This window comes from Caloenas nicobarica, chromosome 1 (genome assembly GCF_036013445.1).
Source record: "Caloenas nicobarica isolate bCalNic1 chromosome 1, bCalNic1.hap1, whole genome shotgun sequence".
Taxonomy (NCBI): Eukaryota; Metazoa; Chordata; class Aves; order Columbiformes; family Columbidae; genus Caloenas; species Caloenas nicobarica.
In genome coordinates, this window is record NC_088245.1 from 88,513,871 (window position 1) to 88,528,207 (window position 14,337).

Genomic DNA, 14,337 nt, shown 5'->3' on the forward strand with positions numbered 1-14,337 from the left:
ATAAATAAACCAGTTCTTCATCTAGAGCTTTGGCATACCGAAAGAATTTTAGATAGGAAGATCATTTTTCTTTTAATGGCCCTGCTGTTTACACTTAGCCATATGATTTGCTAGATATTTCAGACTGTAGATTTATGTACTATCAGCTGAAGGAATTATTTGTCTAATCTCAGGAAACTGAAGTCTACATAAATATAAATCTGAATTGCTATTTTGCAGTCCTTTGGCATAATACTCTTGCTTACTGAGAGCGTGCATGATTTTGTTAATAGTTCAGCTATTTCACTGCTAAATTCCTTCCATTACCTCATGATGGATGTTCTGTTTTATTTAGAAGAATGAACATTGCATTCATTAGGCAAACTTCATTAAATTTGGAGCTCAATCAACTAGAACTATAATTATATGGAGACGAAACTTCCTAATCTGACATTTGTGAATCTGAGCCCTTTTGGAATCGGTTATTATCTTATACAACATGACCAACTGAGCCTTTGTATTGAGCAGAGGCAGACCCCGGGAGGAGTGCCTTCAGCTAGGAGAAGTATTATTTTCTATTATAATTTGACCGTTTTGTAGCCTTTTTTTACCACAATGAGACATCTGCTCTCTCTGTATATGGAGCAATAATAGATCAGACTGGTTGAGGTGGTAGTAAGCAGTGTATACTCCTCTAAAGCATTATATGATTACTTAGAGTTACTTCATTACTTCTCAAATGGCACCTTCTGCAGTTTAAGTCCCTGAAGACTATCCTCTTGTCATTTAAGGCAAAATTTATGAACCTTATAATGGTTATGAAAAGAAAAAACGTCATATTCTGTTATTAACGGAAACTGATTTCACTTTGACTTCAGACTGAATGTATTGACGTCAGGAGGGGGAAGTACAGCTGCCTGTCTGTTGTCTGTTTTGCCAATAGCACCACTTGTGACTCTAATGCACGCCAGTGATCTTTCAATACTTGCTTTAGATTTCAGCTGACGCCTTCCTGGTAGTGCAGTGCATTTTAAGATGCAAGAAGGCAGCTATGAAAACATCACTGCCTCTTCTGGTCAGGTTTTGCACCTCAGCAGATACAGAAGAATTCAGCAGAAGCTGTTACTGAGAACCAGATTAAAAATTGTCTTCTCCACGTAGACCTCCAAGAAGGAATCTGAGAGCAATTAATTAATTTTACACTCTAACCCAAACTAGTGTAGTCTACAAATGGTGTTATGTTAAGTGTATTGTGCTCTGTGTTGCCTTATGTCCAGTTCTGCCCTTTATTCTTGTAGGCACAAGGCTTCTGGGTATGAACTCTGCATTTTGGACTCTTCCCCCTCAATGTCCAGGAGGAAGGAATTAGCTTGCTTTGTGCTGCCTGATTGACACTAAAGTGAGAAGACTGGGTAGACGATCTGTTAGATTGACTTGTCATCTCTTGACCTTTTGGAAATGTGTTCAGCCAAGAAGGTTTAAAAAGATTGTTCTTTTGAGTCTTCATCAAGGAAGAAGTGCTGGCGTGCAGTTAGGGTTAGTTAGCATATGTTTAAGAAGAAAAAGGAAAAATAAACCTTATTTGGTTGAAATAGCCTACTTGTTAATAAGAAAGAAGAAAAAAGATTAATTTATTACAGGTTGGGATATAAGTGCTATCCTTAGGAGACCATAGTAAGAAATAGTTGAGTTCTCACATAATCTAGAAACTACAACCATACTGATCTACATGTCAGAAACAGGCATCCGTCACTGCTCAGGGGAGAGGCATGTGTGAGCAGAAGGGTCTTTGCTCAGTAATGTTTTGTTGGATATTTATGGGTCTAGGAAAGATAGATGTAAAAGATGAGAGAAAGGGGCAAAAAGGCAGCAGGAGGGAGAGCTTGAACAAGCTATTAGAGTGTTATAAACGAGGATTGCGAATCATGTGCCAATTTTAATTATCCAATTAAAATTTATTAAGCAAGCAGTAAACAGGTAAAACGTCGCTGGGCGGCTGGGGAGTCTCAGCTCCACCAACGGCGCGCGCCCCACCCCACCAGAATCCCTCTTTTATAACTTTCTGGTCTGCAAGTCGATTTCCGAGCGGATACAATTTAGCCCGACGTCTTCTGTGGCTGCGCATCTGGTTGCCAGGTGGGGGTCTCCTCAGGCTCTCCGGTGGTTGCAGGATGGAGGCAACATTTTCCCTCCACACCTCAGGCGGCGACCCTACCCCCCCCTCCGGACACACGCAGCTCACCTCACCCACACAACTCTAATACATTTCCCCAATTGTACTGTTTCATAAATGTTTGCACAAGGTAACCTACTGGTTTGATTAACAAATCCACAACATGGGTTTATTACAAGAGTGTGGCCCAGACAAAAGCTTAGGATATGAACCTGTGCCTTTAATAGACTATTAGGGGCAAAAAAATGTCGAGCAATTCTGTTTTGCTTTGTCAGGCTGTGTTTATTTCTGTGGCTGCAAACAACACTGGAGAATCTTGTGTGAAATGGGTTGTCAGTCAATCCCTGTTGGGGTCTGTTGGTTTAGGTGAGATTGCTGTATATGTGGTTGAGAGCTCACTTTTAACGCTGCAAGGATGAGAGCAAATTTCTTGTCTGTGCTTGGTGAAGTTGTATTGTTTAATCACTGTGGGATGCATTAGGAATCCATGGATGCTTTTGGTCAGTTATGGAGAGAGCTCTGTTCCAGCAGTTTGGGCCTTTCTGCTCTCGGTCTCTGTCTGGATGCATCTATTGGATTCATGAGATGGCAAAAATAATCATGGGCTTTTGCATTTTCATGGCCCTTCTTTCATGTTTTGGTGCACGAAAAAGGTTGTTTAAATTTGTATTTTCAAAGATATTTTCTCCAGAAAGATATTTTCTCCATCTGCTTCTGGAAAGCAGTTGGCTTTGTGACCAACATGTTGCTGTCCCCCTTTGTGAACACTTGAATGTACTTCTGAGAACAAGAAAATTGTAGATTATCGTACAGTGGTGTCTGAACTTTTTTCTGAGATGGGTGTGGACGACGACACACCAATCCGTCCTCATGCAAGGTATTCTCCTCACCCTATGGCAATTGTAGAATATGAGAGCTTGCTGATGTGGTTATCACTGTTTTTAACTTAGAAGGTTTTTATTTTTTGAAACTATTACAAGAGGAGCTTTCAAGGTTTCCCAAGGTTATGTATCCCTAGTTGTTCAAACACCTTGTGTATTTGAAAATTTTATCAAAGTGGTTTAAATAAAGGAATATAAATTGCTTCGAGTGCCATAGCAGTATAACACATTCCAAATTTATGTCAAAAATACCTTGTTAGCTAATACTGAAGTTAGTCCTTCTGTCATGGTCTGATTTGCATATTTTTGAAGCGATAAATTAGATAACTGTCTTATTATGCTTATGAAAAAGTGTGAAGTGCATGCTGTAGCTCTGCTCAAAACAAACTCTACTTCAGCACAAGCAATGGAATTGTCATTTGGCTGGAGGCATTAAACCTTCCTGTTCTTATGCACCACAGTGAATTCATTTCCTGGGAGTTATAGGTCTGCCTGGTGGTTGTCATGGTTTAACCCAAGCTAGCAATACATCCACAATAGCCACTCACTCACCTCTCTCCCCACTCCCCCCAAATAGGGGAGAGAATCGAAAGGGAAGGGAGAAACTTGGATTGAGAGAAACCCAGTTTAATAAAATAACGAAATGCTAATACAGTACTGGTAAATATATATGTAAAATAGAAATAAAAGATACTCAAGGCAATTTCTCACGAACTCTGTCCACACTGAGCAGCCAGTCCCATGAAACAGCACCTGGTCCCAACAGCTGATCCCAGAGAGAGGAAAGAGGAAAAAGGCAGAAAGGCCCAGAGGCTTCTGCAAAACGGCAGGATGGCAAAAGGCCAAACTAACAAAAGTCCCGAACAGAACTTCCTTGGCTCCAAAAACAAACAAACAAAAAAAACCCCACCAACCATGAAGAAAAGAAAACACGTGAGAGCCTGGAATATCCCAGTACAAAGCACGATGCTAATGGGATGGAATACTCTTATTGATCAGTCTGGATGTCAGTCAAGGTCTGCCCCATCTATGCCCCCCATTCCTGACTGTCTCACACCTGTGGGCAGAGTGCTCAGAATGTCCTTGGCTCTCAGACCAGAGCAATTACAAACATTAACTCCGTCCTGGGGTGTTATCTCCTTGTTCTCAAACTCAGTTCAAAGAATGACCATGCTAGCTGTGAAAAAGAAAGGTTTCTAACTGCATGAAGAAAATTAACTCATTTTCAGTCAAACCAGCACAGTGGCCAGTTTGTCAAAGGAGATGTCTTTTAATCTTGCAAAAGATTTTATGTCTCAATCTGTACTTGAATATTTGTAACGAACACCACTGACTTTAGGCTTTCCATATCTAGTTTAAATTAAATAAAACAGCTGCACAGCTATTTTCAAAGAAATTAGTTGGTGATTACTTTGTTGTAGAGATTGTTGTGTTCAATTTTTATTATTTAGGGAAAGACATCGCTGAAAATGGAGTTAAGCTTGCATGTAAGTGTCAGTCATTTAGGTGTGTAAAAGCAATACAATGGGGGTGAATGGCTTCATTGAGTTATATTTATGCTTGAGGGGGAAAAAAAAATATCTCTAAACATGTTAAGATCAGAAATGAATGAATAGAAACAACCAAGCAGGAACACTATGCTGTAGAGATTCCATTACGGATGAAAAGCACATTAAATAAAAACCAAAGCTAAACACAAAATTGGTGTAACTTGTTAGGAGACTCCTATCATTAAATTGCTAATTATATAGTTATTGTACTGTTTTATAGAATACTGGTAGGAACAGTGAAATTCAGCTACTTTCTTAGGGTGTAGGAAGTTCCATACACTCCATGAAAATACATAAACCCATGGTAATTTTTGCTTTCCTCTAGAAACAAAGACCTCTGCCTACTAAGGGCAACAGCTTAGGTTGGGCTGGCCTAAGGAGGTGAAGGCTAACACGGGCGGTGGCTCACCACCTCTTCACCCCGCCTCCCTTGTACAAACCGATGAGTCACTCATCAATCAACTCTAAATTGCTGCTGTTTCAAGTGAATGGCATTTTAGGGTAAAGCACCATTGATTTTTATTTGGCTTCAAGTGCTTCACTTTAAATGGTGACAGTTGAGGAATCCATTAGTGGCTCAGTGTGGGTCCCTGTGGGCAGCAGCCTGAACCCTTGGAGAACATCTTGGTGCTGCGGCTTTCCCATTCAAGCCAAGCCAGGGCATCCCTGCTCATCGGCCCCTGCTTTCAGTTGCCAGGTAGCTTCCATAATTCCAAACTTTGAATGTTTCAGTAGTAAATGTTGGGAAATGCAAGGCATGACTACAAGTACTGATTGCTTTATCTTGCATATGTTTTTTTTAAAAAAACTTCTCTCCTCGAATTCCTAATAGCTTTTTGAAGCTGAATGTCTTTCTCTCCTTTTTTGTGACAAAGTGCAGCTGCTTGTGTTCAGCTTAGGAAAGCAGATGAGAAGGTGGGGTTTGAGGGTTTTTTTGGTTGTTTGTTTTTTTTTTTTTTTTTTTCTGTCTTTAGTTGTCTTTTCTCCCCAGAAGCCAAACTGTGCCAGAGGACTGATGCTTTGAAAGAGAGGTGTGAATCTCTTATGTAGCTTCTGATTCCTTGCTCATTTTGATTATTCCTTGTGATGTCATCTTTGTAGTAATTTTCTTCCTGCTTGGGTTATTTTATCATACTTGTGATGTTTAAGAAAAATCATGAAATAATCAAGAAAAGTAATGAAACAATCATTGTAATAGAAATTCTTCTTCTTGCATGTAGGAAACTCACAAATGGGTGCTACCATAGTAGATGCATTGGATACTCTTTATATCATGGGGCTTCACGATGAATTCAGAGAAGGACAAGAGTGGATTGACAAAAATCTTGATTTCAGCGTGGTGAGTAGACCTTACTCTAGTATTTCTTTAGTCCTTTTTACAGTGCTCCTCTTGGGGGGAGACAGAAGAGGTCTTTTGACTGGAACTTTAAAAAATTGTGATTCAAAGGATCAGATGTAAGCTTTAGTGAAGTTCACTGTTTGCAACTATTTTGAAAAGAAACGTACCCCAACCGTTTCACACTTTAATTGTAAGTAAAGATACATCTATATATTGTATTTTCAAAGTACAAATTATTATTTGGGTAATGGAAAAAATGGAAAGTGGTCAGTGAGGAACAACAGGGTCTCAGAAATGAAGGCGGAAAGATAAGGCTTTACTAACTGATAGCAGTTGGAAATAACTGAGCTGTGAAAGACTATTTCCATCCAAACCACAGTGTATAAATTACTTAACAATACAATCTCTTCTTCTTCCATGTCTTTAAGATGTTTTAACATGAAGAATGCCACTTGACTTGTCCTAGGTTGCCTACAGGTTCTGAGTCTAAAAAATTTCCCAGTTGGTCATACAGCATCTGAAATTCTTTGAGTGCAGAGTTTGGAAGCATTAAATGGAAGAAATGTCTCTGTTTTACCCTTATTAGATTATTATTCTTATTACTAACTTTGGGACTGTGACAGAGTTTGTATTTCAATCCTTGGCCTTGCTCTATGGTTCCAAAAGGAATTTTTCATTCAGTAACACACAAAATGAAATGTAGGTATACAGTCAGAATTGAGTAAATGCTTACTGTTGTTTTTATATTCTATCCTACATTTCAGAAGTGATCGTTTGGGTTTTCTCCTTTTGTTTTATGTGTTGATTGTCTGGCAAACATTAGAAGGATTCTACACTGCTTTTTTTTTCAGTTAGTGCCAGATAATTATTCAGTGTAAAGCTGAAGACCTTAAATATATCAGAGACAGCGTAGACATAATGGTACTATTATGAGGGTGAACTAAATTACTTCCATAACTTTTGTCTGATCTGAGGCAATCTCAATATACATTTTAAGAATTAATCTAGGATTTGGGTGGAAGAAATTTATGTGACCTGTGGGGGTTCAACAACAGCTTCCTATGTATCAAAAAACATTTCTGAAGTTTTATGAGCTGTTTTAGATATACACCATGCTTGAGTAATTTCCTTATGGATTGAAGTTTATAAATAAATACATAAGTTTCTTCCTCTTGGATTCTTGCACTAGGAAATAGAAATCATTGCTTTCACTCTAGACTGTATTATTACTTGTGTGATTCATGACTTTAATAGGTATGAAGTGGAACTATATGCTGCATTGTTGGTATTTTTCTTTTATCATTTATATTTGGGAGTATTTCAAACTTTAGACTTCTAATCATCAGTGCTATTTGAGGGAGCTTTTAAAGTATTCATATGAACTTTCTGAAATAAGTAATATGTGCAAAAATCATTTATTTTGGATACAAGCAAAATGCATGATACAACCATAGGTGCCAAAAAAATAGCGTGAAAGGAAAGACATGCCTATAAATATCATTTCAACTATATGCTAATTGGTGGGTCAACTTGTACAGTGTGCATTGTGGTGTACATTTTTTTAAATCCAGAAAAGTCTCCTTTATCTCCAAATCTTTTAATAAAACTGCATTCATGTGTCTAATGGGTTTAATGAAGTTTACGGGGGAGGCAGATGGGGTGTATGCAGGCAAAGGAGTGAATGGGGTGCAGAGGGAGGCAGAAGAATGTTAAAACTACCTAGTTCATCTTAATTTTTCAGTGAGTTAAATGAGTCAAAATATACCAGTGAATTTAGCCCAAGGATGTTGAGGGGCAGTAAAATGGTTTACTCTCTTGAGTTTCTCAGTGGTCTTGCCATACTTGTTGTCATAACATTAAATACATAAAGGCTATTTCCAGGCAGAGACTGTGTTAAAATGGAGCTCTGAATTTGAGATCGCACATTGGTAATTCAGGCTAAGAAAGCACATTACAGCAATTCTCTAATTATTATTCTACTTTATCCTGTAAACCCAGAAGATTTTTTTTCATACTTAAATGGGCTGCCTACAAGGTCACGTAGGAAGAGGCGATTGACTCCACGCCTCAAGACTGCCTCCGATAAAAAAGAAAGGAGGGTAATTGTAGTAGGCAATTCCCTTCTGAGAAGGACAGAGGGCCCAATATGCAGAGCTGACCCTCATCATAGGGAATTTTGTAGCCTGCCTGGAGCTTGGATCAGGGACATCACCAGGGCGCCCCCCAACCTGGTGCACCCAACGGACTACTACCCGCTACTGATCTTCCAGACAGGTGGGGAGGAAGCTGCATCTCGTAGTCTGAGGGAAATGAAGAAAGATTTCAAGGCCTTGGGACTGATGGTCGAAGAGTCTGGGGCTCAAGTTATCTTCTCTTTACTCCTTCCATTTTCGGGTGATGATGTGGGATGGAATAGAAAAATTAAGTCCATAAATGATTGGCTTCAAGACTGGTGCTACAGGCAGGGCTTTGTTTTCTTTGATAACGGCTGGTTTTATAAGACATCAGTCCAGACAGTGACACATGGGGAAGGATTATCTCACAGGGGCAAAGGGATGCTGGGACAGGAATTAGCAGGGCTCATTTGGAAGGCTTTAAACTAGATTTGAAGGGGGATGGGGTTGTAGCTGGGCTTGCATCAGTGGGGCAGCACGCTGGAATTGATAAAGACCGGGAGGCCCCCCCCATACCCCTAGGGTGAAATCAGTGGACTCAGCTCATTCCCTGAAATACCTGTACACCAATGCACGCAGCATGGGGAATAAGCAGGAGGAGTTAGAAACCTGTGTTCGGTCAGGAGATTATGATCTGGTGGCATTAACAGAGACATGGTGGGACAGCTCACATGACTGGAATGTGGTCATGGATGGCTATGTCCTTCTCAGGAAAGACAGGCCAGCCAAGCATGGTGGTGGAGTTGCTCTTTACATGAGAAAGCAACTACAATGTATAGAGTACTGTCCAGGCACAGTTGAGGAGCAAGCTGAGAGTCTGTGGGTGAGAATTAAGGGGCAGGCTGGCAGGGCTGATGCTGTTGTGGGAGTCTATTACAGGCTACCAGATCAAGGTGAGGAAGTTGATGAGGCCTTCTATGGGCAGCTGAGCGTGGCCTCACAGTCACAGGCCCTGGTTGTCGTGTGGGATTTTAACTACCCTGATGTTTGCTGGAAGGACTACTCAGCAAGCCAGCCACAGTCCAGGAGGTTCTTCCAGTGCATTGATGATAAATTCCTGATGCAAATGGTGGAGGAGCCGACTAGGAGAGGTGTGCTGCTGGATCTTGTCCTCACTAACAAGGAGGGTCTGGTTGAAGCAGTGAAGGTGGAGGGCTGCCTTGGTTGCAGCAGCCATGAAATAGTGGAGTTCAGGATTTCGTGTGGCAGGAGCAGAACAGCAAGCAGAATTGCAACCCTGGACTTCAGCAGGGCCAACTTTGGCCTTTTCAAACAATTGCTGGAGGAAATCCCGTGGGCAAGGCTGCTTGAAGGTAAAGGGGCCCAAGATAGTTGGTTAACATTCAGGGACTGCTTCTACCAAGCTCAAGATCAGAGCATCCCGACATGTAGGAAGTCAAGGAAGGGAGCCAGGAGACCTGCATGGTTAAACAGGGAACTGCTGGGCAAGCTCAAGTGGAGAGGAGCATTTACAGATCAAGGAAGGAGGGGCTGGCCACTTGGGAAGAATATCAGGCTGTTGTCAGAGGATGTAGCGAGGCAACTAGGAAAGCTAAGGCCTCCTTAGAGTTAAACCTGGCAAGAGGGGTCAAGGACAACAGAAAGAGCTTCTTCAAATACATGGCGGATAAAACTAACACCAGAGGCAATGTAGGCCCCCTGATGAATGAGGTAGGTGCCCTGGTGACAGAAGATACAGAGAAGGGAGAGTTACTGAATGCCTTCTTTGTCTCTGTCTACTCTGCCAGAGGCTGTCCTGAGGAGCCCTGTACCCCTGAGGCCCCGGAGGAAGTCAGGACAATGGAGGAGTTTGCCTTGGTTGATGAGGACTGGGTTAGGGAGCATTTAAGCAATCTGGACATCCATAAATCCGTGGGTCCACATGGGATGCACCTGCGGGTGCTGAGGGAGCTGGCTGAAGTTATTGCTAGGCCACTCTCCATCATCTTTGCCAAGTCTTGGGAAACGGGAGAGGTGCCTGAGGACTGGAGGAAAGCAAATGTCACTCCCGTCTTCAAAAAGGAGCACCCGGGCAACTATAGACCGGTCAGCCTCACCTCCATCCCTGGCAAGGTGATGGAACACCTTATCCTTGGTGCTATCTTAAGGCATATCAAGGATAAGAGGGTCATTAGGGGCAGTCAACATGGCTTGACCAAGGGGAAGTCATGCTTGACCAACCTCATAGCCTTTTATCAAGACATAACAAGGTGGATTGACGATGGCAGAGCGGTAGGTGTGGTCTAGCTTGACTTCAGTAAAGCATTTGACACAGTCTCCCACAGCATCCTCACAGCTAAACTGAGGAAGCGTGGACTGGACGATCGGGTAGTGAGGTGAACTGTGAACTGGCTAAAGGAAAGAAGCCAGAGAGTCATAGTCAATGGAGCGGAGACTGGTTGGAGGCCTGTATCTAGTGGAGTGCCTCAAGGGTCAGTACTGGGGCCAGTATTATTTAATATATTAATCAACGACTTGGATGAGGGAATTGAGTGTACTATCAGCAAGTTTGCTGATGACACCAAGCTGGGAGGAGTGGCTGTGCTGCCATCCAACGAGATCTGGACAGGCTGGAGAGCTGGGCAGGGGAAAATTTAATGAAATATAACAAGGGCAAGTGTAGAGTCTTACATCTGGGCAGGAACAACCCCAGGTTCCAGTATAAGTTGGGGAATGACCTGTTAGAGAGCAGTGTAGGGGAAAGGGACCTAGGGGTCCTGGTGGACAGCAGGATGACCATGAGCCAGCACTGTGCCCTTGTGGCCAAGAAGGCCAATGGCATCCTGGGGTGTATTAGAAGGGGGGTGGTTAGTAGGTCGAGAGAGGTTCTCCTTCCCCTCTACTCTGCCCTGGTGAGACCACATCTGGAATATTGTGTCCAGTTCTGGGCCCCTCAGTTCAGGAAGGACAGGGAACTGCTGGAGAGAGTCCAGCGCAGGGCCACAAAGATGATTAAGGGAGTGGAGCATCTCCCTTATGAGGAAAGGCTGAGGGAGCTGGGTCTCTTTAGCTTGGAGAAGAGGAGACTGAGGGGTGACCTCATTAATGTTTATAAATATGTAAAGGGTGGGTGTCAGGAGGATGGAGCCAGGCTCTTCTCGGTGACAACCAATGATAGGACAAGGGGTAATGGGTTCAAGCTGGAACACAAGAGGTTCCACTTAAATTTGAGAGGAAACTTCTTCTCAGTGAGAGTGACAGAACACTGGAACAGGCTGCCTGGGGAGGTTGTGGAGTCTCCTTCTCTGGAGACATTCAAAACCCGCCTGGACGCCTTCCTGTGTAACCTCATCTGGGTGTTCCTGCTCCGGCAGGGGGATTGGACTAGATGATCTTTTGAGGTCCCTTGCAATCGCGAACATTCTGTGATTCTGTGTAAGAGAAAAAATGCTGAATTATGGAAATGTGGTATAGTCCTTGCCGCCTTTCCCATCATCCCCAAACAACATTACTTGCACTTTGTGGTAATAACATGGCAGGAGAAAAACTAATTTGATTTTTAAAATCAGTTGAAGCTGTGACTAGAATTATCACTTGGTGTTGTGAAGAAGTGCACAGGAATTTCAGTATGGACTTAGATACTGAAACAATATAAGCCCTTTCATGCGGATTAGTTTGGGATGTGGACTTGCCTCTGCCTTGATGATTTTTTTTTTTTTTCTTTGATTAGGGTGTTTGTTAATTTATTTGCTCTTTTTTTTCTGTTCTAGAATTCTGAAGTGTCTGTTTTCGAGGTCAATATTCGCTTTATTGGTGGTCTTTTAGCAGCATACTACCTTTCAGGACAAGAGGTAAGGAGACTGGAAGATGTCTGAAATTTAACATATTATAGCAAATGTTGCATATGAAGAATTTTCTGGAATCTTGGTTTCTCAATAGTGTCCAAACTAATTTTACAGCAATAAGTTGTCTGAAGTAATGAAATTTTTAGAGTATGGAATCCTTAAATCACGTTCCTGTGCAGGTTTTGGCCATTTTATGACTCTTTAGAGCTTTGAAACGCTTCTTTTATCAATGTTTCCAAAAGATACCCACTCAAGTAAACATCAGCCTGAAATGTCAAGTCACTCGCTTCTCTTGCTGACAATAACTTGTTTTGATACTTTGTGACTCTCTGGAAGTAGAATTAGTAGTTTTGTCACTTGTTCTGCAGGGCTGTAGGCTTGCTTCACAAAAGTGCTACACAATCTTGTTACCATTTTCTCAGTGACAAACTGAGAAATAACAAGCCAATTTTGTCCCACTTTTTAAACTTCTATTTAAAAAGATCAGAGACTTGTACTTCTGAGCGCTTATGCAAGGACATGCTTAGATTGAAAGAGTGCAGATACCCAAAAACTTGCGCCCATGGACTTCTTTGTTCTAGCAGTAACATTGCGGTGACCTCTTACTTCACATACTTTAACACATTGGAGCTTGACCCAGCCTACAGATTGGGTCATAGCTCTTCTCATGTCTTAATAGCTACCTGTCTTTTGATCTGTTGCCTGTGTCTTTGATTTTGTTTGTTTACATCCTTTATTTTTCATGACCCTTCTGTAGCCTGCTACCTAAAACATTATGCTTCCAGCCATATTTCATGCCTTAAGGTTTGATATACTTTCAAGTGTTCCTATGTATCTTCCCCCGTTGTTTAGAGGAGCACCACATATGTGTCAACAAGTTCTCGGGGATTTGAAGCCCACAGCCCTAAAAATAACCAGGAGAAAACCCCATATTTATTGGCTCTTTAGGTCTTTGGCATCATCCTGGGATCTGTGAATTTTCTCTTGTAGGAGTGTCTTCTGTATGGAAGAAGAGCTTGGTCACAAACCAAAAATCCAGTGTATATTGCTAGTTTGTTTTTTGAAGTACTACTGCTTTACCTTCTTCACTGTCCACACTCTCCAAGCCCCCTGTCTGCAGAGGGATCAGCTGCAAGCAGTCCTTTCTGCTGCACTGATTCATGTGGTCTGTTACAGGAGGCCCAAAGGAAAGGGGAAGCACATAATTTTGACCCTCTCCTTCCTTTGTAGCAACTCAAGAGCTGACCTTGTGTTTGTGGCAGTGAACCTTTCTCTGCCTCCAGAATCTGTCAGACTTAGGTCTTCCATCAGTTTCCTCACAGCTCAGTAAGGATTTTACCCTCCGGGAGCAATCCTCTTCCCCAGTGTTACAAGTCAGCCTTTTAAATTGGTTGCTGTTGCACATCTTCAGGAAGAGAGCTTTGTAGCAGATATCACTTGTGTTAGTGGTGAAATTCAAGTCCTGTTAGTTTACACTTTTGTTTTAACAAAAGAAGGCGTAAAAATCACTGAATGATCAATCCAGATATTAACTTGAGGCAACTTCTTAATTTCATCTAGGTCACCGTTATTAACCTACCAGTTTTCTTTTGAAGGCCTCCAGAACAGAAGCTTTCTGTTGCTGTCAGACATAAGCAAGGAAAAATGCTTGTGTTTTTGTTTCTGTAGCAAAAAAATGTCATGGAGAGCAGTCGGAGCTGCATGTGCTTTTCAGCTTGTGCCGAGGAGCAGCTGAAGTAGCGAAGCTGGAACCGTTAGGAATAGTCATGGTAGTTCCTGCCATAGTGCAGATGACCTCAGCATCATGTTGCAGGATGCTTCCTTTTCAGAAATCTGTGTTTCTGTTGCTTGGAACTCAGATCACGTTAAGTGCTGTGTGATCACTGAAGCCATCAAGCATTGAGTAGAGCAGTCCCACATCATCTTTTCAGCTAGGAACATTGATCCTGTCTCTGAATAACTTACTCAAACTGAAGCATGCTCCTTGGAGTCATCTACTGTAAATATGAAAAACCTCAGGGAAAGACCAAAGATGACACCTCAGTAGCTGGATTGTTTGTATAGGTCAATAGCACACCTGTGCACAAGCCCCTTAACAAGGACTTTTGTTGGCCAAATATGCAGATGGGTGTAGCCAAATGCTGCCAAAACACATGATGTGCCTGCATTTGTAAAGCAGTGTGTTCCTTTTCCGTTCAGTTCCTTCTGACTACTTGGTGGAATCAGAACAAGCTCCTTTGCTTAAAGAGTTTTCATCAACACATTTGTTTCCTTCTTAGAAAGCTTTTACCCTCTGTCTTTCCTAAATTTCAGCCACTGGGCTGGCTCTTTTGTTTTTAAAAATATTTTTATGGTATCAGTCTGTCCAATGGACTTTAAATGCTTCATGACTTGTGGTAGAAGATTATTCTTGTCAAGCGTTCATGTGTATTATCTTTATTTTCCAAAAGAAGAAC

The 14,337-nt window shown here is 41.8% G+C and overlaps 1 protein-coding gene across 1 annotated transcript in view; it reads left to right on the plus strand.

Annotated features, from left to right (window-relative positions):
- MAN1A2 (mannosidase alpha class 1A member 2) overlaps nt 1-14,337 on the plus strand; it is a 150,321-nt gene that overhangs the window by 59,506 nt on the left and 76,478 nt on the right. The window contains exons 4-5 of the mRNA XM_065634556.1: nt 5,804-5,922; nt 11,807-11,887. Of these exons, the coding sequence (XP_065490628.1) occupies nt 5,804-5,922; nt 11,807-11,887 (200 nt within the window). The remainder of the gene's footprint in view (nt 1-5,803; nt 5,923-11,806; nt 11,888-14,337) is intronic.